The sequence below is a fragment of the Melozone crissalis genome, unplaced genomic scaffold (assembly GCF_028551555.1).
Source record: "Melozone crissalis strain CALT ecotype California unplaced genomic scaffold, PUWL_Pcris_2 ptg000363l_1, whole genome shotgun sequence".
NCBI lineage: Eukaryota > Metazoa > Chordata > Aves > Passeriformes > Passerellidae > Melozone > Melozone crissalis.
The window spans coordinates 58,446-84,134 of NW_026536106.1; the positions used below are offsets into that span (position 1 = coordinate 58,446).

The window sequence follows — 25,689 nt, forward strand, 5'->3', positions numbered from 1 at the left end:
CCCGGCTGCTGCCGCTGCTGGCCCCGACCCTGCTCCCGCCCCCGATTTTGGGGGGGCAAGGTGGGGTTTTGTGAAGGTCCCGGTTCTGGGAATCGCTGGAATTTCTTGTTCGGATCCCTTTGTCCCTCTGAGCTTTAGAAACACAGTTTTATAAACAATGGTGTAAAGGAAATTACTTACTACTAATTAAGTTATATTAAAGTTGTGTAAACCTAAATCCTATCAAAGTAATTCTTACTAAATTACCAACTTTTGTATTTATTACTTCTATAACACTTGGAAAGTATTTTTTAGATTCAATCCGATTCGAGTCGTCGTCCTCTGCCCGGTCGACTTCATCTGTCCGTCTTTTACTTTGGGTTCCTCCTCCTCCCTCCACATTTCTACTCCCACCAAATCCTTCTCCTTCTCCTTCTCCTTCTCCTTCTCCTTCTCCTCCTCTCCCTCCTCCTCCTCCTCCTCCTCCCGCTCCCCCCGGGTCCAGCCCCCACCCTTTCTCCCCCTCCCTTTGCCCAAATCCGTCCCATCGCCCCCCGCGCCCCCAGACCCCTCCCCAGCGCCCCCCAACAAACGGCTCCGGGCCCAGCTGGGAAGCTTTATTGGGAGCGCTGGCAGCGGGCACTGGGCGGGGGCAGAGCGCCAGCGGCGCTGGGGGGGACACGGGACCCCCCCCGGAATCAGCGCAGCGGGGACGGAGCGGGGGGTCCCGGCCGGGCCCGAGCCCGCGGGGAGGGGCTGCGGCCGCCGCCGCCTCAGGAGCTCTGTGGGCACAGAAAAGGGGGTGACACCGGGCTGGGGGCCCCGGCGGGAGCGCGCACGGGGCTCCGCCACGGCGGCCACGCCGCCCCCGGCACCCGCCCTCACCTTCTTGCGCACGTAGAAGCCGAGCCCCAGCGCCACGAAGACCGAGCCCAAGACCAAGCCCCCGATGCCCGTCAGCATCTTGCTGCGGCCGGCGTCCGGCGCCATCTCTGGGGGGTCCGCAGGGCTCAGCGCCCCCAAAACCTCTCGCCGACACCCCCAGCCCCTCCCAGCGCCCTCCCTGTGGCCCCCGGCCCAGCCGGGACCCCCTGAAACCTCCCCCCGATCCCTTTTGGGCCTCGACAGGAGCCACCAAAGCCCCTCCCGTCCCTCTCAGCATCCCACAGTCCCCTCCAGTTGCCCCCAGCGCCCCAGGACCCCCAAACTCCCTCCCAGTCACACCCAGCGCCCCTAAACTCCCTCCCAGTCACACCCAGCGCCCCCAAACTCCCTCCCAGTCACACCCAGCGCCCCCAAATTCCCTCCCAGTCACAACCAGCGCTCCCAAACTCCCTCCCAGTGCCCACCAGCACCCCCCCAACCCCATCCCACCCTCCCCAGCATCCCCCAAACCCCTGCCCAGCCCTTGCCCAGCCCCCAGCCCCTCTCCCACTCCCAGCCCGCCTCTCTCCACCTCCCTCCCAGTGCCTCCCAGCACAGCCCAGCGCCTCTGCCTGCGCCCCCAGGGGCTCCCCCGTACCCCAGTGCCGCCTCAGCGGCTGCTCCAGGCTGACGTGCTCCACCTGGCAGCTGTAGCTCAGCCCGCGCCGGGGCGGCGTTTCCAGCAGCACCAGCAGCTGGTAGCTCCAGTCCCCGTTGGCCACCACGTCCGTGGCCACCACGTGCTCCGACAGCTCCTGCTGGCCCTGGAACCACCTCACCTGGATGGCAGCGGGGTAGAAATCCATCACGGAGCACAGCAGGCGGCCGGGGCCGGGCTGGGAGCTCGAGGGGGGCACCAGCGAGATGGACACGCTGGGGGGCACTGGCAGAGACAGAGAGAGAGAGAGAGAGCGGGGACACACTGGGATCAGCTGGGGAGAGCTGGGAGAGAGAAGAAAGGGCTGGGGAGGGACTGGGAATAGACTGGAAGGAACTGGGATGGAGTTGAGTAGCACTTGGTGAGATGGGAGGGGATGGGCGTGCACTGGGAGAGAGGGTGTACGTCTGAGAGTGAACTGGGAGTGAACTGAGAAAAGACTGGAAATGGACTGGGAGGGACTGGGGAGGAATTGGAGATTGTCTGGGAGGGACTGGCATGGCACTGGGAGGGATTTTGGTGGCACTGGGAGGAACTGGGAATGAAGCGCGCCGCGCTGGGAGGCCGAGTCCAGCGCGGGTCACTCGGAGCTGCGGGTCTGCCTGGCAACAGGGGAGTCATGCGACAGATGAAATCTCATTGGCTGCGAAGCGTCAGCTTCACGCGTCGCTGAAATGGACGCCAATGGGGGCACTGGGAGGGACTGGGAGTGACCGGGAGGAACTGGGGGTGTCACTGTAAGGGAGAAGGGGCCCCGAGGACGGTCACAAGGAGGGCTCAGAGCTCTGGGGCGATTCCCATGGAGGTTTTCAAGGGCTCCAGTGTCACTGGCAGGGCAGGGCCCGAGAGGACACGCTCTGCCCCGCGCTCACCTCGGCGCTCCGTGATGAACGGGGTAAGCTTCTCGTACCACCCCCGGCAGAACCAGTCCACCGCAGTCCTTTTGCGATCCAGTACGACCGGGTTGCTGTTCCAGTACCGGGCCCGTATCTCCCCATAGGGGGTGAACCCCACGTAGTGCCCCACGTCGCTGTCGAACATCAAGTTCTGCTTCCGATTGTAGACGCACCTATGCACGTACCTCACCTTCTCCGTGCCGTTAATGAAGTGACACTCGTACGTTGGCAGGAGCTGGAACACCCCTGTGAGTGCAGCACACAGCTCAGCGGTGCCCCCCAGCACCCCCAGCAGCACCCCCAGAGCTCCGGGCCCACCCCGGATCCCCACTCCGCACCCCCTGTGCCCCACGGCCGCCATGGGACCCTCCTGCCCGCGCTGCCGCTTCCTCTTTGCCGCCCTTCCCCCATTTCCCCTTCCTCATCCTCTCCCCTCCCACCTCCGCCCGCTCCCCAAATCACATTTGGGCTCCCATTTCCCCATTTTCCCACTAATCCCCCAATCCCCAGCCCCCTCCGGCTCAGTTTTGGGGTCCCCCCTCCCCTTTTCCCCCCTTCCCCACCCTCTCCCACCCCTCCCTCCCCTCCCCCCACCCCTCAGCCCCTCCCGCTCTCCCTTTGGGGGGTTCCCTTCTCCTCCCCCTCCATTCCGGCCTCCCCCCTTCGCCCCCTTTTCCCCCTTCTCCCGCCCTGGCCCAGCGCCTCCCGCCCCCCGCTCACCCGAGAGCTCCGCGCCCGCACCCGGGGGGGCTCCCAGCACCCCCAGTGCCACCAGCAGGGCCCCGGCTGCCGCCCCGAGCCCCATGGCCAGCGACCGCCGCCCCCAACCAACCGCGCTCAACTGCGAGAACCAGCCCGGAGCGGCGCGGGGTCATGAGGGACGCGCTCCCTGATTGGTCGGGCGTGGTTTCTGGCCGCGCTTTCATTGGTTGGGCTTTTTCTGGCCTCTCTTTAATTGGCCGAAGTGATTTTTGCGCTCTCTAATTGGCCGGTTCGTTTGGAGCCCGATTTCCAGACCCTCTGCCCAGCACCTGATGACTCCTTTCCGCTCCGTCCTCTGATTCGCCAGAATTTCTTAGGGAGCTCAATTTATTAACCCTCTACCCGCCAACACCCTCTACCCGGCCTCATTAAACTCCGCTCTCCCATTGCCTGAGCGCTTTTTGGGCTGCTGCTCCCCCGTTCCCAGTGCCCCCAGTTCGGATCCGCGTTCCTGGGAGCAGCACCGACCCTGCCCGGTGTGCCCGGAGCGCCATGGACGGAGCGCGGAGCCTCCCCCGGCTGCTGCCGCTGCTGGCCCTGACCCTGCCCCCGATTTTCGGGATCCAGGGAGGGGATTTTGGAGGAGTACCGCATTTGGGGTTTGCTGGAATTTTCTGTTCGTATCCCTTTGTACCGCTCCGCTTTGGAAACACAATTATATTAACCCTGTAGTTAAGGAAATTATTTACAACTATTTCAATTGTAATGAAATTATGTAATCCTACATTATAATATTCTAACCTTATTATAGCACTAATTTATAGATTAAATATCACTAAAAATATTAAACGTATTGATTAAAATTAATCTCTTTAGGTTCGTGCTCTTTGGACAGGTCCTCTTCTTCTCTCCTTCCTCTTCTTTGGGTTCCTCTTCCTCCCTCCACATTTCTACTCCCACCAAATCCTTTTCCTTCTCCTTCTCCTTCTTCTTCTCCTTCTCCTTCTCCTTCTCCTTCTCCTTCTCCTTCTCCTTCTCCTTCTCCTCCTTCTCCTTCTCCTTCTCCTTCTCCTTCTCCTTCTCCTTCTCCTTCACCTTCTCCTTCACCTTCTCCTCCTACTCCTACTCCCACTCCCCCTCCCCCTTCCCCCCCTCCTCCCGCTCCCCCCGGGCCCAGCCCCCACCCTTTCTCCCCCTCCCTTTGCCCAAATCCGTCCCATCGCCCCCCGCCCCCCCACACCCCTCCCCAGCGCCCCCCAACAAACGGCCCCGGGCCCAGCTGGGAAGCTTTATTGGGAGCGCTGGCAGCGGGCACTGGGCGGGGGCAGAGCGCCAGCGGGGCTGGGGGGGACACGGGACCCCCCCAGAATCAGCGCAGCGGGGACGGAGCGGGGGGTCCCGGCCGGGCCCGAGCCCGCGGGGAGGGGCTGCGGCCGCCGCCGCCTCAGGAGCTCTGTGGGCACAGAAAAGGGGGTGACACCGGGCTGGGGGCCCCGGCGGGAGCGCGCACGGGGCTCCGCCACGGCGGCCACGCCGCCCCCGGCACCCGCCCTCACCTTCTTGCGCACGTAGAAGCCGAGCCCCAGCGCCACGAAGACCGAGCCCAAGACCAAGCCCCCGATGCCCGTCAGCATCTTGCTGCGGCCGGCGTCCGGCGCCATCTCTGGGGGGTCCGCAGGGCTCAGCGCCCCCAAAACCTCTCGCCGACACCCCCGGCCCCTCCCAGCGCCCTCCCTGTGGCCCCCGGCCCAGCCGGGACCCCCTGAAACCTCCCCCCGATCCCTTTTGGGCCTCAACAGGAGCCACCAAAGCCCCTCCCGTCCCTCTCAGCATCCCACAGCCCCCTCCCAGTTGCCCCCCAGCGCCCCAGGACCCCCAAACTCCCTCCCAGTCACACCCAGCACCTCCAAACTCCCTCCCAGTGCCCACCAGCACCCCCACAACCCCATCCCACCCTCCCCAGCACCCCCCAAACCCCTGCCCAGCCATTGCCCAGCCCCCAGCCCCTCTCCCACTCCCAGCCCGCCTCTCTCCAGCTCCCTCCCAGTGCCTCCCAGCACAGCCCAGCGCCTCTGCCAGCGCCCCCAGGGGCTCCCCCGTACCCCAGTGCCGCCTCAGCGGCTGCTCCAGGCTGACGTGCTCCACCTGGCAGCTGTAGCTCAGCCCGCGCCGGGGCGGCGTTTCCAGCAGCACCAGCAGCTGGTAGCTCCAGTCCCCGTTGGCCACCACGTCCGTGGCCACCACGTGCTCCGACAGCTCCTGCTGGCCCTGGAACCACCTCACCTGGATGGCAGCAGGGTAGAAATCCATCACGGAGCAGAGCAGGCGGCCGGGGCCGGGCTGGGAGCTCGAGGCGGGCACCAGCGAGATGGACACGCTGGGGGGCACTGGCAGAGACAGAGAGAGAGAGAGAGAGAGTGGGGACACACTGGGATCAGCTGGGTGGCACTGGGAGAGAGAGGGGACGGCTGGGCTGGGCTGGGGAGGGACTGGGAGGGACTGGGAGTAGAGTAGAAGGGGCTGAGGAGACACTGGGTGGGACAGGGAATGGACTGGGAGCGACTGGGATTGAACTGGGAATAGACTGGGAGGAACTGGGGTGACACTAAGAGAGATAGGAGAAATGGGGGAAGTGGGACAGAGGGTGGAGGTCTGAGAGTGAACTGGGAATGAACTGGGAAGGGACTGGAAACGGACTGGGAGGGACTGGGGGGAGCAATTTGAGATGGTCTGGGAGGGACTGGGGTGGCACTGGGAGGGATTTTGGTGGCACTGGGAGGAACCGGGAATGAAGCGCGCGGCGCTGGGAGGCCGAGTCCAGCGCGGGGCACTCGGCTCTGCGGGTCTGCCTGGCAACAGGGGAGTCATCAGAGAGATGAAATCTCATTGGCTGCGAACTTTCTGCTTCACGCGTCGCTGAAATGGACGCGCGGCGGGCCACTGGGAGGGATTGGATGGACTGGAATCGGACTGGGAAGGGACTGGGAGGGACTGTGATGGACTGGGAATACACTTGTAGGGACTGGGAGGCACTGGGAATGAACTGGGACGGATGGGAAATTGACTGGGAATGGGCTGAGTATGAGTGGGATGGCGCTGGGATGGCACAAGGCGGGACTGGGAGTGACTGGGATGGATTGGGAAAGGACTGGGAGTGACAGGGAGGGACTCGGATAGACTGGGAATAGACTGGGAGGAACTGGGGCGGCACTGAGGGAGGTTGGAGGGGATTGGGGTTCCTGTTAGAGTGGTTGGATGTCTGAGATTTAACTGGGATTGAACTGGGAATAGATTGGGAATTGGGTAGAAGGGGCTGGGTGGGACTGGGACGGACTGGGAGGGACTGGGAATGGACTGGAGTGGCACTGAGAAAGATGGGAGGGGCACTCGGCACTGGGAGAGACGGTGGAACTCGGAGAGTGAAGTGGGAATGGACTGGGAATAGACTGGGAGGGACTGGGATGGACTGGAATGAAATGGGAGGGATTCAAGAGGGACTTGGGATGGATTGGGACAAACTGGAAATGGAGTGGGAGGGACTGGCAATGTACTGGAGGTATTGGGATGGACTGAGAGGGACTGGGAGGGAGAAGGAGAGACTGGGATGGATTAGGAATGGACTGGGGAGTACATGGAGGGGACTGGGAGGGTCTGGGAATATACTGGAAGGGACCGGGAATGTACTGGGATGGTCACTGGCAGGGCAGGGCCCGAGGGGACACGCTCTGGCCCGCGCTCACCTCGGCGCTCCGTGATGAACGGGCGGGACACCTCGTAGTTGTACCGGCAGTACGTGTCCACCTGAGCCTGTCTGCTCTCCATCCATTCCGGCTCGCTGTTCCAGTCCCTGGCCCACCTCTCCCCAGCGTGGGTGAACCCCACGTAGTGCCCCACGTCGCTGTCGAACATCACATCCGTCAGCCGGTTGTAGATGAACCTCTCCACGAACCTCACCTTCTCCGTGCCGTTAATGAAGTAACACTCGGACGTCATCATGTGCTGGAGCACCCCTGTGAGTGCAGCACACAGCTCAGCGGTGCCCCCCCAGCACCCCCAGCAGCACCCCCAGAGCTCCGGGCCCACCCCGGATCCCCACTCCGCACTCCCTGTGCCCCACGGCCGCCATGGGAACCTCCTGCCCGCGCTGCCGCTTCCTCTTTGCCGCCCTTCCCCCATTTCCCCTTCCTCATCCTCTCCCCTCCCACCTCCGCCCGCTCCCCAAATCACATTTGGGCTCCCATTTCCCCATTTTCCCACTAATCCCCCAATCCCCAGCCCCCTCCGGCTCAGTTTGGAGGCCCCGCTCGCCTTTTCCCCCTTCCCCACCCTCTCCCACCCCTCCCTCCCCTCCCCCCACCCCTCAGCCCCTCCCCCTCTCCCTTTGGGGGGTCCCCTCCTCCTCCCCCTCCATTCCGGGCTCCCCCCTTCGCCCCCTTTTCCCCCTTCTCCCCCCCTGCCCCAGCGCCTCCCGCCCCCCGCTCACCCGAGAGCTCCGCGCCCGCACCCGGGGGGGCTCCCAGCACCCCCAGTGCCACCAGCAGGGCCCCGGCTGCCGCCCCGAGCCCCATGGCCAGCGACCGCCGCCCCGAACCAACCGCGCTCAACTGCGAGAACCAGCCCGGAGCGGCGCGGGGTCATGAGGGACGCGCTCCCTGATTGGTCGGGCGTGGTTTCTGGCCGCGCTTTCATTGGTTGGGGTTTTTTAGCCTCTCTTTAATTGGCCGACGTGATTTTTGCGCTCTCTAATTGGCCGGTGAGTTTGAAGCCCGATTTTCAGACCCTCTGCCCAGCAACTGATGAGTCATACCGCTCCTTTTTCTGATTAGCCAGAATTTCTTCAGGAGCTCAATTTATTAACCCTCTACCCGCCAACACCCTCTACCCGCCCTCATTCAACTCCGTTCTCCCATTGGCTGAGCGCTTTTTGGGGTGCTGCTCCCCCGTTCCCATTGTCCCCAGTTCGGATCCGCGTTCCTGGGAGCAGCACCGACCCTGCCCGGTGTGCCCGGAGCGCCACGGACGGAGCGCGGAGCCTCCCCCGGCTGGTGCCGCTGTAGACCCTGACTCTCAATTCTGGTGGTCGAATGTGAGGTTTTGGGAGGGGTCTCACGGATTTGGGGTTCGCTGGAATTTGGGGAATTTTGGGAATTAAGGGGTCAAAGGGATCAATCCCAATTTTTTGCAATTTTTTGGGAGTTTTTGGCGTGATTTTTTTGGGTTGTTTTTCGGGATTTTGGCGGGGGGGGTTCGTGGTTTTTCCCCCCTTTTTTCAAGGTTTTGGGGGGTTGGGTGTGGTCGAATTCCTATTTTTCCATTATGTTGGGTCTCTGGAAGTGCCTAAATCCCCTTGTCCAAAGGATTTGGGGGGGTTTGGCGTGGCCAGACCCCCCTGTACCCAAAATTTGGGGTGTCTGGGAATGACTTAAACCCCCCTGTACACATAATTTTAGGAACTGAATGTTCCCAAATCCGCTTTTCCCGGGATTTTGGGACTCTGGAAGTGCCCAAACCCCGTCGTCCCTGGGATTTTGGGGATCTGGGAGTGCTCAAACCCCCCTGTACCCAAAATTCGGGGGGGGCTGGGAGTGCCCAAACTCCCCTGTACACAAAATTTGGGGAACTGGGTTTTCTCACATCCTCTTTTCCCGGAGTTTTGGTGCTCTGGAAGCGCCTAAACCCCCTTTGTCCCCGGGATTTTGGGGATCTGGGAGCGCTCAAACCCCCTTGTACACAAAATTTGGTGAAATGGAAGTGCCGAAATCGCTTTTTTTCCAGGATTTTTGGGTCTCTGGAAGTTTCTAAATCCCTTTTTTCCTGGATTTTTGGAGTGTGGGAATGCCTAAACCCCCCGTAACCACAATTTGGGGAACTCAAAGTTCCCAAATCCGCTTTTCCCGAGGATTTTGGGGGTCTGGATGTTCCTAAACCCCATTGTCCCCGGGATTTTGGGGATCTGGGAGTGCTCAATCCCCCCTGTACCCAAAATTTGGGAACTGAAAGTGCCTAAATCCCCTTTTTTCCAAAATTGAGGGGCTCTGGATGTTCCTAAACCTCCTTGTCCCCGGGATTTTGGAGATCTGGGAGTGTCCAAACCCCCCTGTACTCAAATTTGGTGGGGTTGCGAGTGCCCAAACCCCCCAGTACCCAAAATTTGGGGAACTGAAAATTCCCAAATCCTCTTTTTCCAGGATTTTGGTGGTCTGGATGTTCCTAAACCCCCTTGCCCCGGGATTTTAGGAGGTTCCCAGCAGCACCAGGAGCAGGCAGGTCCAGAACGGACTGGGAGGGACTGGGAGGGACTGGGAGTGGGAGGGGCGGGCTGTGCTGGGCCAGCCAATCAGAGCCGCTCATTTCACATTTAACCCCGATTTTTCGGGCACTGAGCTCGTTCAGGTTTTTCTGTTCGGATCCCTTTGTCCTGCTCCGCTTTAGAAACCACATTTTATTAACAAGAGATGAAGGAAATTATTAACCATGATTAAAATATTTTCTAAACTATAGAAATTTAGGAAATATGGACGTTTTCATAAACAACAATAAAATTTTATAAATATAAAAATTATTAAGGATTTTTAATTATTTAAGAATTTTTAACAAGGGGCTGAGTTCCCCTCCTCGCTCACTGCGGGATGTGGGGAGGGGGCGATGCTGACGGGGCCGGGGGGGCTGCAGCTCTGGGGGGGGGCGGGGAAACCGCGGGGTTCTGGTGCTGCTGCTCTTCCTCCTCCTCCTCCTCCTCCTCCTCCTCTTCCTCCTCCTCCTCCTCCCGCTCCCCCCGGGCCCAGCCCCCACCCTTTCTCTCCCTCCCTTTGCCCAAATCCGTCCCATCGCCCCCCGCCCCCCCACACCCCTCCCCAGCGCCCCCCAACAAACGGCCCCGGGCCCAGCTGGGAAGCTTTATTGGGAGCGCTGGCAGCGGGCACTGGGCGGGGGCAGAGCGCCAGCGGCGCTGGGGGGGACACGGGACCCCCCCGGAATCAGCGCAGCGGGGACGGAGCGGGGGGTCCCGGCCGGGCCCGAGCCCGCGGGGAGGGGCTGCGGCCGCCGCCGCCTCAGGAGCTCTGTGGGCACAGAAAAGGGGGTGACACCGGGCTGGGGGCCCCGGCGGGAGCGCGCACGGGGCTCCGCCACGGCGGCCACGCCGCCCCCGGCACCCGCCCTCACCTTCTTGCGCACGTAGAAGCCGAGCCCCAGCGCCACGAAGACCGAGCCCAAGACCAAGCCCCCGATGCCCGTCAGCATCTTGCTGCGGCCGGCGTCCGGCGCCATCTCTGGGGGGTCCGCAGGGCTCAGCGCCCCCAAAACCTCTCGCCGACACCCCCAGCCCCTCCCACCGCCCTCCCTGTGGCCCCCGGCCCGGCCGGGACCCCCTGAAACCTCCCCCCGATCCCTTTTGGGCCTCAACAGGAGCCACCAAAGCCCCTCCCGTCCCTCTCAGCAGCCCACAGCCCCCTCCCAGTTGCCCCCCAGCGCCCCTGGACCCCCAGACTCCCTCCCAGTCACTCCCAGCACCCCCAGACTCCCTCCCAGTCACACCCAGAATCCCCAAACTCCCTCCCAGTGCCCACCAGCGCTCCCAAACTCCCTCCTAGTCACACCCGGGACCCCCAAACTCCCTCCCAGTCACACCCAGCACCCCCAAACTCCCTCCCTGTCACACCCAGCACCTCCAAACTCCCTCCCAGTCACACCCAGCGCCCCCAAACTCCCTCCCAGTACCCACCAGCACCCCCCCAACCCCATCCCACCCTCCCCAGCACCCCCCAAACCCCTGCCCAGCCCTTGCCCAGCCCCCAGCCCCTCTCCCACTCCCAGCCCGCCTCTCTCCACCTCCCTCCCAGTGCCTCCCAGCACAGCCCAGCGCCTCTGCCAGCGCCCCCAGGGGCTCCCCCGTACCCCAGTGCCGCCTCAGCGGCTGCTCCAGGCTGACGTGCTCCACCTGGCAGCTGTAGCTCAGCCCGCGCCGGGGCGGCGTTTCCAGCAGCACCAGCAGCTGGTAGCTCCAGTCCCCGTTGGCCACCACGTCCGTGGCCACCACGTGCTCCGACAGCTCCTGCTGGCCCTGGAACCACCTCACCTGGATGGCAGCAGGGTAGAAATCCATCACGGAGCACAGCAGGCGGCCGGGGCCGGGCTGGGGGCTCGAGGCCGGCACCAGCGAGATGGACACGCTGGGGGGCACTGGCAGAGACAGAGAGAGAGAGAGAGAGAGAGAGCGGGGACACACTGGGATCAGCTGGGGGGCACTGGGAGAGACAGGGGAGGGACTGGGGTGGGCTGGGCTGGGGAGGGACTGGGAGGGACTGGGAGGGACTGGGATGTACTGAGATCGACTGGGGATGGCCTAGGAATGGACTGGGATGGACTGGGAGGGACTGGGAATGGACTGGGAGGGGCAGGGGTGGCACTGAGAGAGGTGAGAGGAGATTGGGGGGCACTGGGAAAGAGGGTGAAGGTCTGGGAGTGAATTGGGAATAGACTGGGAATGGATTTGGAGGGTCTGGATGAGACTTGGCAGGACTGGGATGGATTGGGAATGAATTGAGGTGGGCTGGGGAGGGACTGGGAATGGACTGGGAGGGACTGGGAATGAACTGGGAATGGATTGGGAAGGACTGGGCGGTGCTGGGAGGGACTGGGAGGGAGTGGGAATGGAATGGGGATGGACTGGGAGCAACTGGGACTGATTGGAAATGGACTGGGAAGGACTGAGAATGAACTGGGAGGGACTGGGAAGGGACTGGGGATGGAGTAGGACGGATTGGGGATGGACTGGTGTGGACTGGGATGAACTGGGAATGGATTGGGATGGACTGGTGTGGATTTGGAAGGTCTGGGAGAGGCGAATGTAGATGGGGGCACTGGGAGTGGGCATGGGGGTGTGGCGATGAACTGGGAATGAACTGGAAATCAACGAGGAATTAGTTTGGACGGAGTTGGAAGGACTGGGAATAGCATTGGGAGGGACTGGGATGGATTGGCAATATCCTGGGAGGCACTGGGAATAGACTGGGATAGACATGGGTGGTACTGAGAGAAGTGGGAGGGAATGGGTGGTACTGGGACAGAGGGTGGAGGTCTGGAAATAAACTGGGAATGAACTGGGAATAGACTGGGAATAGATTTGGACGGTGTGGGTTGGAATGGGAAGGACTGGGAATGGACTGGAGTGGACTGGGAGGGACTGGGACTTATTGGGGTGGCACTGAGGGAGATGGGAGGGAATGGGTGGAACTGGGAGAGAGGGTGGAAGTCTGAGAATGAACTGGGAATGAACTGGGAAGAGACTGGAAATGGACTGGGAGGGAGTGGGGAGGTATTTGGGATGGTCTTGGAGGGACTGGGATGGCACTGGGAGGGATTTTGGTGGCACTGGGAGGAACTGGGAATGAAGCGCGCGGCGCTGGGAGGCCGAGTCCAGCGCTGGGCACTCGGCGCTGCGGATCTGCCTGGCAACAGGTGAGTCATCAGTGATACGCGATCTGATTGGCTAAAAAGCGTCTGCTTCCCTCGTCGCTGAAATGATGGGGTGGCGGGGGGGCACTGGGAGGGACTGTCAGGCACTGGGAATGAACTGGGCGGGATGGGGAATGAACTGGGATGGACTGGGAAACGACTAGGAGCGACTGGGATGGACTGTCAGGAACTTGGATGGCACTGAGCGAGATGGGAGGAGATCTGAGAGTGAACTGGGAATCAACTGGGAATAGACTGGGAATTGAATTGGAGGCGGTGGGTGGGACTAGGATGGACTGGGAAGAACTGGGAGGGACTGGGATGGACTGAGACTGACCAGGAGGGACTTGGGAGGGAATGGGAATAGACGGTGACGAACTGGGAATGGACTTGAGGGATTGGGATGGAGTGAGAGAGACTGGGAGAGAGCTGGATAGACTGGGATGGAACGGGAATGGACTGGGAGGGTCTGGGAATATACTGGAAGGGACTGGTAGGGACTGGGATTGACTGGGATGGTCACTGGCAGGGCAGGGCCCGAGGGGACACGCTCTGCCCCGCGCTCACCTCGGCGCTCCACGCTGAAAGGGGCAACAATCGCGTAGTTGTGCCGGCAGAGCCAGTCCACCGCAGTCCGCATGCGCTCCATTAACGCCGGATCACTGTTCGAGTACTGGGCCTGTTTCTCCCCATCGGGGGTGAACCCCACGAAGTGCCCCACTTCGCTGTCGAACATCACGAAAAGCTCCCGGTTGTAGACGGCCCTCAGCACGTACCTCACCTTGTCCGTGCCGTTAATGAAGTGACACTCGAACTTTGCAAAGTACTGATACACCCCTGTGAGCGCAGCACACAGCTCAGCGGTGCCCCCCCAGCACCCCCAGCAGCACCCCCAGAGCTCCGGGCCCACCCCGGATCCCCACTCCGCACCCCCTGTGCCCCACGGCCGCCATGGGACCCTCCTGCCCGCGCTGCCGCTTCCTCTTTGCCGCCCTTCCCCCATTTCCCCTTCCTCATCCTCTCCCCTCCCACCTCCGCCCGCTCCCCAAATCACTTTTGGGCTCCCATTTCCCCATTTTCCCACCAATCCCCCAATCCCCAATCCCCCTCCCGCTCACCTTTGGGGTCCCCCCGCCCCATTTTCCCCCTTCCCCACCCTCTCCCACCCCTCCCTCCCCTCCCCCCACCTCTCAGCCCCTCCCGCTCTCCCTTTGGGGGGTCCCCTCCTCCTCCCCCTCCATTCCGGCCTCCCCCCTTCGCCCCCTTTTCCCCCTTCTCCCGCCCTGGCCCAGCGCCTCCCGCCCCCCGCTCACCCGAGAGCTCCGCGCCCGCACCCGGGGGGGCTCCCAGCACCCCCAGTGCCACCAGCAGGGCCCCGGCTGCCGCCCCGAGCCCCATGGCCAGCGACCGCCGCCCCGAACCAACCGCGCTCCACTGCGAGAACCAGCCCGGAGCGGCGCGGGGTCATGAGGGACGCGCTCCCTGATTGGGCGGGCGTGGTTTCTGGCAGTGCTTTCATTGGTTGGAGGTTTTTTTTGCCTGTCTTTAATTGGCCGAAGTGATTTTTGGGCTCTCTAATTGGCCGGTTCCGTCCGGGGTGCGAGTTTCAGACCCTCTACCCAGGAACTGATGACTCAATTTCCGATCTTTTTACTGATTCGCCAGAATTTCTTTGGGAGCTCAATTTTTTAACCCTCTACCCGCCAACACCCTCTACCCGGCCTCATTCAACTCCGCTCTCCCATTGGCTGAGGCGCTTTTTGGGGTGCTGCTCCCCCGTTCCCAGTGCCCCCAGTTCGGATCCGCGTTCCTGGGAGCAGCACCGACCCTGCCCGGTGTGCCCGGAGCGCCACGGACGGAGCGCGGAGCCTCCCCCGGCTGCTGCCGCTGCTGGCCCTGACACTGCCGCCGATTTTGGGGGCCCAAGGTGGGGTTTTGGGGGAGTCTCGGTTCTGGGAATCCCTGGAATTTTTTGTTCGGATCCCTTTGTCCCGCTCCGCTTTAAAACACATTTTTATAAACAATGGTGTAAAGGAAATTACTTACTACTAATTAAGTTATATTAAAGTTGTGTAAACCTAAATCCTATCAAAGAAATTTTTACTATAATAGCAACTTTTGTATTTATTACTTCTATAAAATTTGGAAAATATTATTTAAATTCAATCCGTTTCGGGTCGTCCTCCTCTGCCCGCTCGACTTCATCTGTCCGTCTTTTGCTTTGGGGTTCCTCCTCCTCCCTTCTCCTACATAATCCCAGCTCCTCCTCCTCCTCCTCCTCCTCCTCCCGCTCCCGCCGGGCCCAGCCCCCACTCTTTCTCCCCCTCCCTTTGCCCAAATCCGTCCCATCGCCCCCCGCGCCCCCAGACCCCTCCCCAGCGCCCCCCAACAAACGGCCCCGGGCCCAGCTGGGAAGCTTTATTGGGAGCGCTGGCAGCGGGCACTGGGCGGGGGCAGAGCGCCAGCGGCGCTGGGGGGGACACGGGACCCCCCCCAGAATCAGCGCAGCGGGGACGGAGCGGGGGGTCCCGGCCGGGCCCGAGCCCGCCGGGAGGGGCTGCGGCCGCCGCCGCCTCAGGAGCTCTGTGGGCACAGAAAAGGGGGTGACACCGGGCTGGGGGCCCCGGCGGGAGCGCGCACGGGGCTCCGCCACGGCGGCCACGCCGCCCCCGGCACCCGCCCTCACCTTCTTGCGCACGTAGAAGCCGAGCCCCAGCGCCACGAAGACCGAGCCCAAGACCAAGCCCCCGATGCCCGTCAGCATCTTGCTGCGGCCGGCGTCCGGCGCCATCTCTGGGGGGTCCGCAGGGCTCAGCGCCCCCAAAACCTCTCGCCGACACCCCCAGCCCCTCCCAGCGCCCTCCCTGTGGCCCCCGGCCCAGCCAGGACCCCCTGAAACCTCCCCCGATCCCTTTTGTGCCTCGACAGGAGCCACCAAAGCCCCTCCCGTCCCTCTCGGCATCCCACAGCCCCCTCCCAGTTGCCACCCAGCGCCCCAGCACCCCCAAACTCCCTCCCAGTCACACCCAGCACCCCCAATCTCCCTCCCAGTCACTCCCAGCACCCCCAAACCCCCTCCCAGTCACACCCAGTGCCCCCAAACTCCCTCCCCGTGCCCACCAGCACCCCCAAACTCCCTCCCAGTCACAACCAGCGCCCCCAAACTCCCTCCCAGCGCCCACCAGCACCCCCCCAGCCCCATCCTCCCACCCTCCCCAGCATCCCCCAAACCCCTGCCCAGCCCTTGCCCAGCCCCCAGCCCCTCTCCCACTCCCAGCCCGCCTCTCTCCACCTCCCTCCCAGTGCCTCCCAGCACAGCCCAGCGCCTCTGCCAGCGCCCCCAGGGGCTCCCCCGTACCCCAGTGCCGCCTCAGCGGCTGCTCCAGGCTGACGTGCTCCACCTGGCAGCTGTAGCTCAGCCCGCGCCGGGGCGGCGTTTCCAGCAGCACCAGCAGCTGGTAGCTCCAGTCCCCGTTGGCCACCACGTCGGTGGCCACCACGTGCTCCGACAGCTCCTGCTGGCCCTGGAACCACCTCACCTGGATGGCAGCGGGGTAGAAATCCATCACGGAGCACAGCAGGCGGCCGGGGCCGGGCTGGGAGCTCGAGGCCGGCACCAGCGAGATGGACACGCTGGGGGGCACTGGCAGAGACAGAGAGAGAGAGAGAGCGGGACACACTGGGATCAGCTGGGGGGCACTGGGAGAGACAGGGGAGGGCTGGGCTGGGGAGGGACTGAGAATGGACTCGAATGGACTGGGAGGGACTGGGATGGACTGGGAATGGACTGGGGGGGACTGGGATGGACTGGGATTGACTGGGAATGAAATAGGGGGGACTGGGATTCGACTGGGAGAGAATGGGAATGGAATCGGAATGGATTGGGAAGGGAATGGGATGAACGGGGAATGGAATGGGAGGGAGTGGTGTGGACTGGGAAGGTCTGGGAGAGGTGAGTGGGGATGGGGGGCACTGCAGGGAGGGTGCAGGTCTGGCAATGAACTGGGAATGAACAGGAAATCAACTGGGAATTAGCTTTGAGGGACTTGGAAGGACTGGGAATAGCATTGGGAGGGAGTGGGATGCATTGGCAATATACTGGGAGGCACTGGGAATAGACTGGGACAGACTTGGGTGGTACTGAGAGAAGTGGGAGCGCATGGGCGATACTGGGACAGAGGGTGGAGATCTGGAAATAAACTGGGAATGTACTGGGAATAGACTGGGAATTGATTTGGAGGGTCTGGATGAGACTGGGAGGAACTGGGAATGAACTGAGGTGGACTGGGAGGGACTAGGATTTATTGGGTTGCACTGAGAGAGATGGGAGGGAATGGAGGGAACTGGGAAAGAGGGGGGAGGTCTGAGAGTGAACTGGGAATGAACTGGGAAGAGACTGGAAACGGACTGGGAGGGACTGGAGAGGAATTGGAGATGGTCTGGGAGGGACTGGGATGGCACTGGGAGGGATTTTGGTGGCACTGGGAGGAACTGGGAATGAAGCGCGCGGCACTGGGAGGCCGAGTCCAGCGCGGGGCACTCGCGCTGCGGGTCTGCCTGGCAACAGGTGAGTCATCAGAGAAGAGCGATCTGATTGGCTGAGAAGCGTCGGCTTCACGCGTCGCTGAAATGATGGCGCGGGGGGGGGCAGTGGGAGGGACTGGGGCTGACTGGAAATGGACTGCGATCGAATGGAAACGGACTGTGATGGACTGGGATGCACTTGATGGACTGGGAATACACTTGGAGGGACTGGGAGGCACTGGGAATAAACTGGGAAGGATGGGAACGGGCTGAGATGAGTGGGATGGCACTGTGATAGCACAAGGCGGGACTGGGAATGAACTGGGATGGACTGAGAAAGGACTAGGAGCGTCTGGGAGCGACTGGGATGGACTGGGAATAGACTGGGAGGATGTGGGGTGGCGCTGAAAGAGGTGGGCGGGGATCGGGGTTACTTGGAGAGTGGGTGGGTGTCTGAGAGTGAACTGGGATTGAATTGGGAATAGACTGGGAGGGACTGGCATGGACGGGGAACGGATTGAGAATGGACTGGGATTGACTGTACTTGACTGGCAGGGGCTGGGAATGGGCTGGGAGGGACTGGATGGCACTGGGAATATTCTTGGAGGGACTGGGGTGGACTGTCAGGGGACTGGGAATATACTGGAAGGGACTGGGATTGACTGGGATGGTCACTGGCGGGGCAGGGCCCGAGGGGACACGCTCTGCCCCACGCTCACCTCGGCGCTCTGTGATGAACGGGGTGGACACCTCGTAGCTGACCCGACAGTACCTGTCCACCTCATTTCGTCTGTACTCCAGTTCAGCCGGGTCGCTGTTCAAGCGCTTGGCATTCACCTCCCCATAGGGGGTGAACCCCACGTAGTGCCCCACGTCGCTGTCGAACATCAGGTACTGCTGCCGGTTGTAGATGAACCTCACCACGTACCTCACCTTCTCTGTGCCGTTAATGAAGTAACACTCGCCCTTAAACATCTCCTGGAACACCCCTGTGAGTGCAGCACACAGCTCAGCGGTGCCCCCCAGCACCCGCAGCAGCACCCCCAGAGCTCCGGGCCCACCCCGGATCCCCACTCCGCACCCCCTGTGCCCCACGGCCGCCATGGGACCCTCCTGCCCGCGCTGCCGCTTCCTCTTTGCCGCCCTTCCCCCATTTCCCCTTCCTCATCCTCTCCCCTCCCACCTCCGCCCGCTCCCCAAATCACTTTTGGCCTCCCATTTCCCCATTTTCCCACCAATCCCCCAATCCCCAGCCCCCTCCCGCTCAGTTTTGTGGTCCCCCCTCCCCTTTTCCCCCTTCCCCACCCTCTCCCACCCCTCCCTCCCCTCCCCCACCCCTCAGCCCCTCCCGCTCTCCCTTTGGGGGGTCCCCTCCTCCTCCCCCTCCATTCCGGGCTCCCCCTTCGCCCCCTTTTCCCCCTTCTCCCCCCCTGGCCCAGCGCCTCCCGCCCCCCGCTCACCCGAGAGCTCCGCGCCCGCACCCGGGGGGGCTCCCAGCACCCCCAGTGCCACCAGCAGGGCCCCGGCTGCCGCCCCGAGCCCCATGGCCAGCGACCGCCGCCCCGAACCAACCGCGCTCCACTGCGAGACCCAGCCCGGAGCGGCGCGGGGTCATGAGGGACGCGCTCCCTGATTGGTCGGGCGTGGTTTTTGGCAGCGCTTTCATTGGTTGGGTTTTTTTTTGGCCTCTCTTTAATTGGCCGAAGTGATTTTTGCGCTCTCTAATTGGCCGGTGAGTTTGGAGCCCGATTTTCAGACCCTCTGCCCAGCACCTGATGACTCAATTTCCGATCCTTTTTCTCATTCGCCAGAATTTCTTAGCCAGCTCAATTTCTTAACCCTCTACGCGCCAACACCCTCTACCCGGCCTCATTCAACTCCGCTCTCCCATTGGCTGAGCGCTTTTTGGGGTGCTGCTCCCTCGTTCCCAGTGCCCCCAGTTCGGATCCGCGTTCCTGGGAGCAGCACCGACCCTGCCCGGTGTGCCCGGAGCGCCACGGACGGAGCGCGGAGCCTCCCCCGGCTGCTGCCGCTGTAGACCCTGACTGTCAATTCTGGAGGTCGAATGTGCGGTTTTGGGAGTGGTCTCACGGATTTGGGGTTCGCTGGAATTTGGGGAATTTTGGGAATTAAGGGGTCAAAGGGATCAATCCCAATTTTTTGCAATTTTTTGGGAGTTTTTGGCGTGATTTTTTTGGGTTGTTTTTCGGGATTTTGGCGGGGGGGTTCGTGGTTTTTCCCCCCTTTTTTCACGGTTTTGGGGGGTTGGGTGTGGTCGAATTCCTATTTTTCCATTATGTTGGGTCTCTGGAAGTGCCTAAATCCCCTTGTCCAAAGGATTTGGGGGGGTTTGGCGTGGCCAGACCCCCCTGTACCCAAAATTTGGGGTGTCTGGGAATGACTTAAACCCCCCTGTACACATAATTTTAGGAACTGAATGTTCCCAAATCCGCTTTTCCCGGGATTTTGGGACTCTGGAAGTGCCCAAACCCCGTCGTTCCTGGGATTTTGGGGATCTGGGAGTGCTCAAACCCCCCTGTACACAAAATTCGGGGGGGGCTGGGAGTGCCCAAACCCCCCTGTACACAAAATTTGGGGAACTGGGTTTTCTCACATCCTCTTTTCCAGGAGTTTTGGTGCTCTGGAAGCGCCTAAACCCCCTTTGTCCCCGGGATTTTGGGGATCTGGGAGCGCTCAAACCCCCTTGTACAGAAAATTTGGTGAAATGGAAGTGCCGAAATCGCTTTTTTTCCAGGATTTTTGGGTCTCTGGAAGTTTCTAAATCCCTTTTTTCCTGGATTTTTGGAGTGTGGGAATGCCTAAACCCCCCGTACCCACAATTTGGGGAACTCAAAGTTCCGAAATCCGCTTTTCCCGAGGATTTTGGGGGTCTGGATGTTCCTAAACCCCCTTGTCCCCGGGATTTTGGGGATCTGGGAGTGCTCAAACCCCCCTGTACCCAAAATTTGGGAACTGAAAGAGCCTAAATCCCCTTTTTTCCAAAATTGAGGGGCTCTGGATGTTCCTAAACCTCCTTGTCCCCGGGATTTTGGAGATCTGGGAGTGTTCAAACCCCCCTGTACTCAAATTTGGTGGGGCTGCGAGTGCCCAAACCCCCCAGTACCCAAAATTTGGGGAACTGAAAATTCCCAAATCCTCTTTTTCCAGGATTTTGTGAGTCTGGATGTTCCTAAACCCCCTTGTCCCCGGGATTTTGGGCAGCTGGGAGTGCTCAAACCCCCCTGTACACAAAATTTGGGGAACTGAAAATTCCCAATTCCTCTTTTCCCAGGATTTTGAGGCTCTGGATGTTCCTAAATCCCCTTGTTCACGGGATTTTGAGGGGGTAGCGATGCCTAAGATCCGCTGTACACAAAATTTTAAGAACTTAATATTCCCAAATCCTCTTTTTCCAGGGTTTTGGTGATCTGGATGTTCCTAAACCCCCTTGTCCCCGGGATTTTGGGAGGTTCCCAGCAGCACCAGGAGCAGGCAGGTCCAGAAGGGACTGGGATGGACTGGGAGTGGGAGGGGCGGGCTGTGCTGGGCCAGCCAATCAGAGCCACTCATTTCACATTTAACCCCGATTTTTCGGGCACTGAGCTCGTTCAGGATTTTCTGTTCGGATCGCTTTGTCCTGCTCCGCTTTAGAAAGAACATTTTATTAACAAGTGATCAAGGAAATTATTAACCATTATTTAATAACTTTTTAAAAATTATATAAATTTTAGAAACGTGGACGTTTTCATAAATTACCAAAAAAATTAATAAAATTAGAAATTATTAAGTATTTTCAATTATTTAAGAATTTTTAACAAGGGGCTGAGTTCCCCTCGCCGCTCACTGCGGGATGTGGGGAGGGGGCGATGCTGACGGGGCCGGGGGGGCTGCGGCTCCGGGAGGGCGGGGAAACCGCGGGGTTCTGGTGCTGCTGCTCCTCCTCGTCCTCCTCCCCCCGCTCCCCCCGGGCCCAGCCCCCACCCTTTCGCACCCTCCCTTTGCCCAAATCCGTCCCATCGCCCCCCGCCCCCCCAGACCCCTCCCCAGCGCCCCCCAACAAACGGCCCCGGGCCCAGCTGGGAAGCTTTATTGGGAGCGCTGGCAGCGGGCACCGGGCGGGGGCAGAGCGCCAGCGGCGCTGGGGGGGACACGGGACCCCCCCAGAATCAGCGCAGCGGGGACGGAGCGGGGGGTCCCGGCCGGGCCCGAGCCCGCGGGGAGGGGCTGCGGCCGCCGCCGCCTCAGGAGCTCTGTGGGCACAGAAAAGGGGGTGACACCGGGCCGGGGGCCCCGGCGGGAGCGCGCACGGGGCTCCGCCACGGCGGCCACGCCGCCCCCGGCACCCGCCCTCACCTTCTTGCGCACGTAGAAGCCGAGCCCCAGCGCCACGAAGACCGAGCCCAAGACCAAGCCCCCGATGCCCGTCAGCATCTTGCTGCGGCCGGCGTCCGGCGCCATCTCTGCGGGGTCCGCAGGGCTCAGCGCCCCCAAAACCTCTCGCCGACACCCCCAGCCCCTCCCAGCGCCCTCCCTCTGGCCCCCGGCCCAGCCGGGACCCCCTGAAACCTCCCCCCGATCCCTTTTGGGCCTCAACAGGAGCCACCAAAGCCCCTCCCGTCCCTCTCAGCACCCCACAGCCCCCTCCCAGTTGGCCCCCAGCGCCCCAGGACCCCCAAACTCCCTCCCAATCACACCCAGCGCCCCCAAACTCCCTCCCAGTCACACCCAGCACCCCCAAACTCCCTCCCAGTGCCCACCAGCACCCCCCCAACCCCATCCCACCCTCCCCAGCACCCCCCAAACCCCTGCCCAGCCCTTGCCTGACCCCCAGCCCCTCTCCCACTCCCAGCCCGCCTCTCTCCACCTCCCTCCCAGTGCCTCCCAGCACAGCCCAGCGCCTCTGCCAGCGCCCCCAGGGGCTCCCCCGTACCCCAGTGCCGCCTCAGCGGCTGCTCCAGGCTGACGTGCTCCACCTGGCAGCTGTAGCTCAGCCCGCGCCGGGGCGGCGTTTCCAGCAGCACCAGCAGCTGGTAGCTCCAGTCCCCGTTGGCCACCACGTCCGTGGCCACCACGTGCTCCGACAGCTCCTGCTGGCCCTGGAACCACCTCACCTGGATGGCAGCAGGGTAGAAATCCATCACGGAGCACAGCAGGCGGCCGGGGCCGGGCTGGGAGCTCGAGGCGGGCACCAGCGAGATGGACACGCTGGGGGGCACTGGCAGAGACAGAGAGAGAGAGAGAGAGCGGGGACACACTGGGATCAGCTGGGGGGCACTGGGAGAGAGAGGGGAGGGCTGGGCTGGGCTGGGGAGGGACTGGGAATGGACTGGGAGGGACTGGGAATGGACTGGGGGGGACTGGGAATGGAATGGGAATGGACTGGGATGGACTGGGGATGGAGTAGGATGGATTTGGGATGGACAGGTGTGGACTGGGATTAACTGGAAGTGGATTGGGAGGGACTGGTTTGGATTGGGAATGTCTGGGAGAGGTGAGTGGGGATGGGAGGCACTAGGAGGGAGTAAGGACTTCTGGCAATGAACTGGGATTGAACTGGAGATCAACTGGGACTTAGTTTTGAGAGAGTTGGAAGGACTGGGAATAGCATTGGGAGGGACTGGGAATATACTGGGAGGCACTGGGAATAGACTGGGACTGACTTGGGTGGTACTGAGAGAAGTGGGAGGGGATGGGGGTACTGGGAGAGAGGGTGGAGGTCTGGAAATAAACTGGGAATGAACTGGGAATAGACTGGGAATAGATTTGGAGGTTCTGGGTGGGACTGGGGAGGACTGGGAGGGACAAGGAATGGACTGTGAGGGACTGGGGATAGACTGGGAGAGAGGGTGGAGGTCTGAGAGTGAACTGGGAATGAACTGGGAACAGACTGGAAATGGACTGGGAGGGACTGGGGATGTATTGGGGGTGGTCTGGGAGGGACTGGGATGGCACTGGGAGGGATTTTGGTGGCACTGGGAGGAACTGGGAATGAAGTGCGCGGCACTGGGAGGCCGAGTCCAGCGCGGGGCACTCGGCGCTGCGGGTCTGCCTGGCAACAGGGGAGTCATCGCAGAGAAGCGATCCCATTGGCTGAGAAGCGTCAGCTTCACGCGTCGCTGAATTGCACGCGCGGGGGGGAACTGGGAGTGACTGGGGCTGACTGGAAATGGACTGGGAGTGACTGTGATGGACTTGATGGACTGGGAATACACTTGGATGGAATGGGAAGCACTGGGAATGAACTGGGAGGGATGGGAATGGGCTGGGAATGGGCTGAATATGAGTGGGATGGCACAGAGATGGCACAAGGCGGGACTGGGAATGAACTGGGATTGACTAGGAAAGGACTGGGAGCGACTGGGATGGACTGGGAATAGACTGGGAGGAACTGGGGTGGCACTGAGAGAGGTGGGTGTGGATGAGGGTTACTGAGAGAGTGGGAGGAGATCTGAGATTGAACTGGGAATGAACTCAGAATACACTGGGAATTGAGTTGTAGGGGGTGGGTGGGACTGGGATGGACTGGGAGGAACTGGGAAGGACTGGAGTGGCACCGAGAAAGATGGGAGGGGTACACAGCAAAGGGAGAGAGTGTGGAAGTCAGAGAAAGAACTGGGAATGAACTGGGAATGGACTGGGAGTGACTGGGACGAACTGGGAATGGACTGGAAGGGACTAGGAATGGTCTGGAGGGATTGGAATGGACTGAGAGGGACTGGGAGGGAGTGGGAGAGATTGGGATGGATTGGGAATGGACTGGGGTGGTCTTGGAGGGGAATGGGAATGGACTGCAAAGGTCTGGGTATATACCGGAAGGGACTGGTAGGGACTGGGATTGACTGGGATGGTCACTGGCAGGGCAGGGCCCGAGGGGACACGCTCTGCTCCGCGCTCACCTCGGCGCTCCGTGATGAACGGGCGGGACACCTCGTAGTTGTGCCGGCAGTACGTGTCCAGCGAAGTCCGTTGGTACTCCATTATGGCCGGGTCGCTGTTCCAGTGCTTGGCATTCCTCTCCCCAAAGGGGGTGAATCCCACGTAGTGCCCCACATCGCTGTCGAACATCGCCCACATCTGCCGGTTGTAGATGTACCTGTCCACAAACCTCACCTTCTCCGTGCCGTTAATGAAGTAACACTCGCTCTTAAACACGTGCTGGAACACCCCTGTGAGTGCAGCACACAGCTCAGCGGTGCACCCCCAGCACCCCCAGCAGCACCCCCAGAGCTCCGGGCCCACCCCGGATCCCCACTCCGCACCCCCTGTGCCCCACGGCCGCCATGGGACCCTCCTGCCCGCGCTGCCGCTTCCTCTTTGCCGCCCTTCCCCCATTTCCCCTTCCTCATCCTCTCCCCTCCCACCTCCGCCCGCTCCCCAAATCACTTTTGGGCTCCCATTTCCCCATTTTCCCACTAATCCCCCAATACCCACCCCCTCCCGCTCAGTTTTGGGGTCCCCCCTCCCCTTTTCCCCCCTTCCCCACCCTCTCCCACCCCTCCCTCTCCTCCCCCCACCCCTCAGCCCCTCCCGCTCTCCCTTTGGGGGGTCCCCTCCTCCTCCCCCTCCATTTCGGGCTCCCCCCTTCGCCCCCTTTTCCCCCTTCTCCCCCCCTGGCCCAGCGCCTCCCGCCCCCCGCTCACCCGAGAGCTCCGCGCCCGCACCCGGGGGGGCTCCCAGCACCCCCAGTGCCACCAGCAGGGCCCCGGCTGCCGCCCCGAGCCCCATGGCCAGCGACCGCCGCCCCGAACCAACCGCGCTCCACTGCGAGAACCAGCCCGGAGCGGCGCGGGGTCATGAGGGACGCGCTCCCTGATTGGTCGGGCGTGGTTTTTGGCAGCGCTTTCATTGGTTGTGGTTTTTTTTGGCCTCTCTTTAATTGGCCGAAGTGATTTTTGCGCTCTCTATTTGGCCGGTGAGTTTCGAGCCCGATTTCCAGACCCCCTACCCAGCAACTGATGACTCAATTTCCGCTCCTTTTGCTGATTGGCCAGAATATCGTAGGGAGCTCAATTCATTAACCCTCTACCCGCCAACACCCTCTACCCGGCCTCATTCAACTCCGCTCTCCCATTGGCTGAGCACTTTTTGGGGTGCTGCTCCCCCGTTCCCAGTGCCCCCAGTTCGGATCCGCGTTCCCGGGAGCAGCACCGACCCTGCCCGGTGTGCCCGGAGCGCCACGGACGGAGCGCGGAGCCTCCCCCGGCTGCTGCCGCTGTAGACCCTGACCCTCAATTCTGGGGGTCGAATGTGAGGTTTTGGGAGGGGTCTCACGGATTTGGGGTTCGCTGGAATTTGGGGAATTCAGGGAATTAAGGGGTCAAAGGGATCAATCCCAATTTTTTTCAAATTTTTGGGAGTTTTTGGGGTGATTTTTTTGGGTTATTTTTCGGGATTTTGGCGGGGGGGGGTTGGTGGTTTTTCGCCCTTTTTTCACGGTTTTGGGGTTTTGGGTGTGGCTGAATTCGTCTTTTTCCATGATTTTGGGGCTCTGGAATTGCCTAAATCCCCTTGCCCAAGGGATTTTCGGGGGTTGGGCGTGGCCAGACCCCC

The 25,689-nt window shown here is 61.6% G+C and overlaps 3 protein-coding genes and 1 pseudogene across 3 annotated transcripts; all 4 read right to left on the reverse strand.

Moving 5' to 3' along the window:
- Nucleotides 1–716: 716 nt before the first annotated feature.
- Nucleotides 717–3,272, reverse strand: LOC128949986 (class II histocompatibility antigen, B-L beta chain-like). Its single transcript, XM_054294876.1, has 5 exons — nt 3,178–3,272; nt 2,434–2,703; nt 1,502–1,786; nt 865–971; nt 717–761 (listed from the first exon to the last, which is right to left on the reverse strand). Exons 1-5 carry the CDS (start codon nt 3,260–3,262, stop codon nt 753–755), a joined length of 756 nt encoding a protein of 251 aa, XP_054150851.1. The 5' UTR covers nt 3,263–3,272; the 3' UTR covers nt 717–752.
- Nucleotides 3,273–4,576: 1,304 nt separating this feature from the next.
- Nucleotides 4,577–7,797, reverse strand: LOC128949982 (class II histocompatibility antigen, B-L beta chain-like; annotated as a pseudogene).
- Nucleotides 7,798–10,143: 2,346 nt separating this feature from the next.
- LOC128949989 (class II histocompatibility antigen, B-L beta chain-like) lies at nt 10,144–14,039 on the reverse strand. The gene is made up of 5 exons (XM_054294880.1): nt 13,929–14,039; nt 13,183–13,452; nt 11,056–11,340; nt 10,324–10,430; nt 10,144–10,220 (listed from the first exon to the last, which is right to left on the reverse strand). Exons 1-5 carry the CDS (start codon nt 14,011–14,013, stop codon nt 10,212–10,214), a joined length of 756 nt encoding a protein of 251 aa, XP_054150855.1. The 5' UTR covers nt 14,014–14,039; the 3' UTR covers nt 10,144–10,211.
- A 1,125-nt stretch (nt 14,040–15,164) lies between these two features.
- On the reverse strand, nt 15,165–24,890 carry LOC128949992 (uncharacterized). The gene is given in 12 exon segments (XM_054294883.1): nt 15,165–15,198; nt 15,302–15,408; nt 15,974–16,258; nt 17,859–18,128; nt 18,600–18,694; nt 18,696–18,829; nt 21,361–21,389; nt 21,493–21,599; nt 22,070–22,298; nt 22,301–22,354; nt 24,036–24,305; nt 24,780–24,890. Coding segments are annotated over 12 exon segments (1,674 nt in total). The 5' UTR covers nt 24,865–24,890; the 3' UTR covers nt 15,165–15,189.
- Nucleotides 24,891–25,689: the final 799 nt, after the last annotated feature.

What these genes read in the sequence shown, in the direction of transcription:
- LOC128949986 (XM_054294876.1), bottom strand. Translation starts at nt 3,262, where the DNA reads ATGGGGCTCGGGGCGGCAGCCGGGGCCCTGCTGGTGGCACTGGGGGTG. An exon ending in TGCGGGCGCGGAGCTCTCGG is followed by an intron (nt 2,704 to 3,177) that starts GTGAGCGGGGGG and finishes CTGCACTCACAG; the next exon opens with GGGTGTTCCAGCTCCTGCCA. An exon ending in GTTCATCACGGAGCGCCGAG is followed by an intron (nt 1,787 to 2,433) that starts GTGAGCGCGGGG and finishes TGTCTCTGCCAG; the next exon opens with TGCCCCCCAGCGTGTCCATC.
- LOC128949989 (XM_054294880.1), bottom strand. Translation starts at nt 14,013, where the DNA reads ATGGGGCTCGGGGCGGCAGCCGGGGCCCTGCTGGTGGCACTGGGGGTG. An exon ending in TGCGGGCGCGGAGCTCTCGG is followed by an intron (nt 13,453 to 13,928) that starts GTGAGCGGGGGG and finishes CTGCGCTCACAG; the next exon opens with GGGTGTATCAGTACTTTGCA. An exon ending in TTTCAGCGTGGAGCGCCGAG is followed by an intron (nt 11,341 to 13,182) that starts GTGAGCGCGGGG and finishes TGTCTCTGCCAG; the next exon opens with TGCCCCCCAGCGTGTCCATC.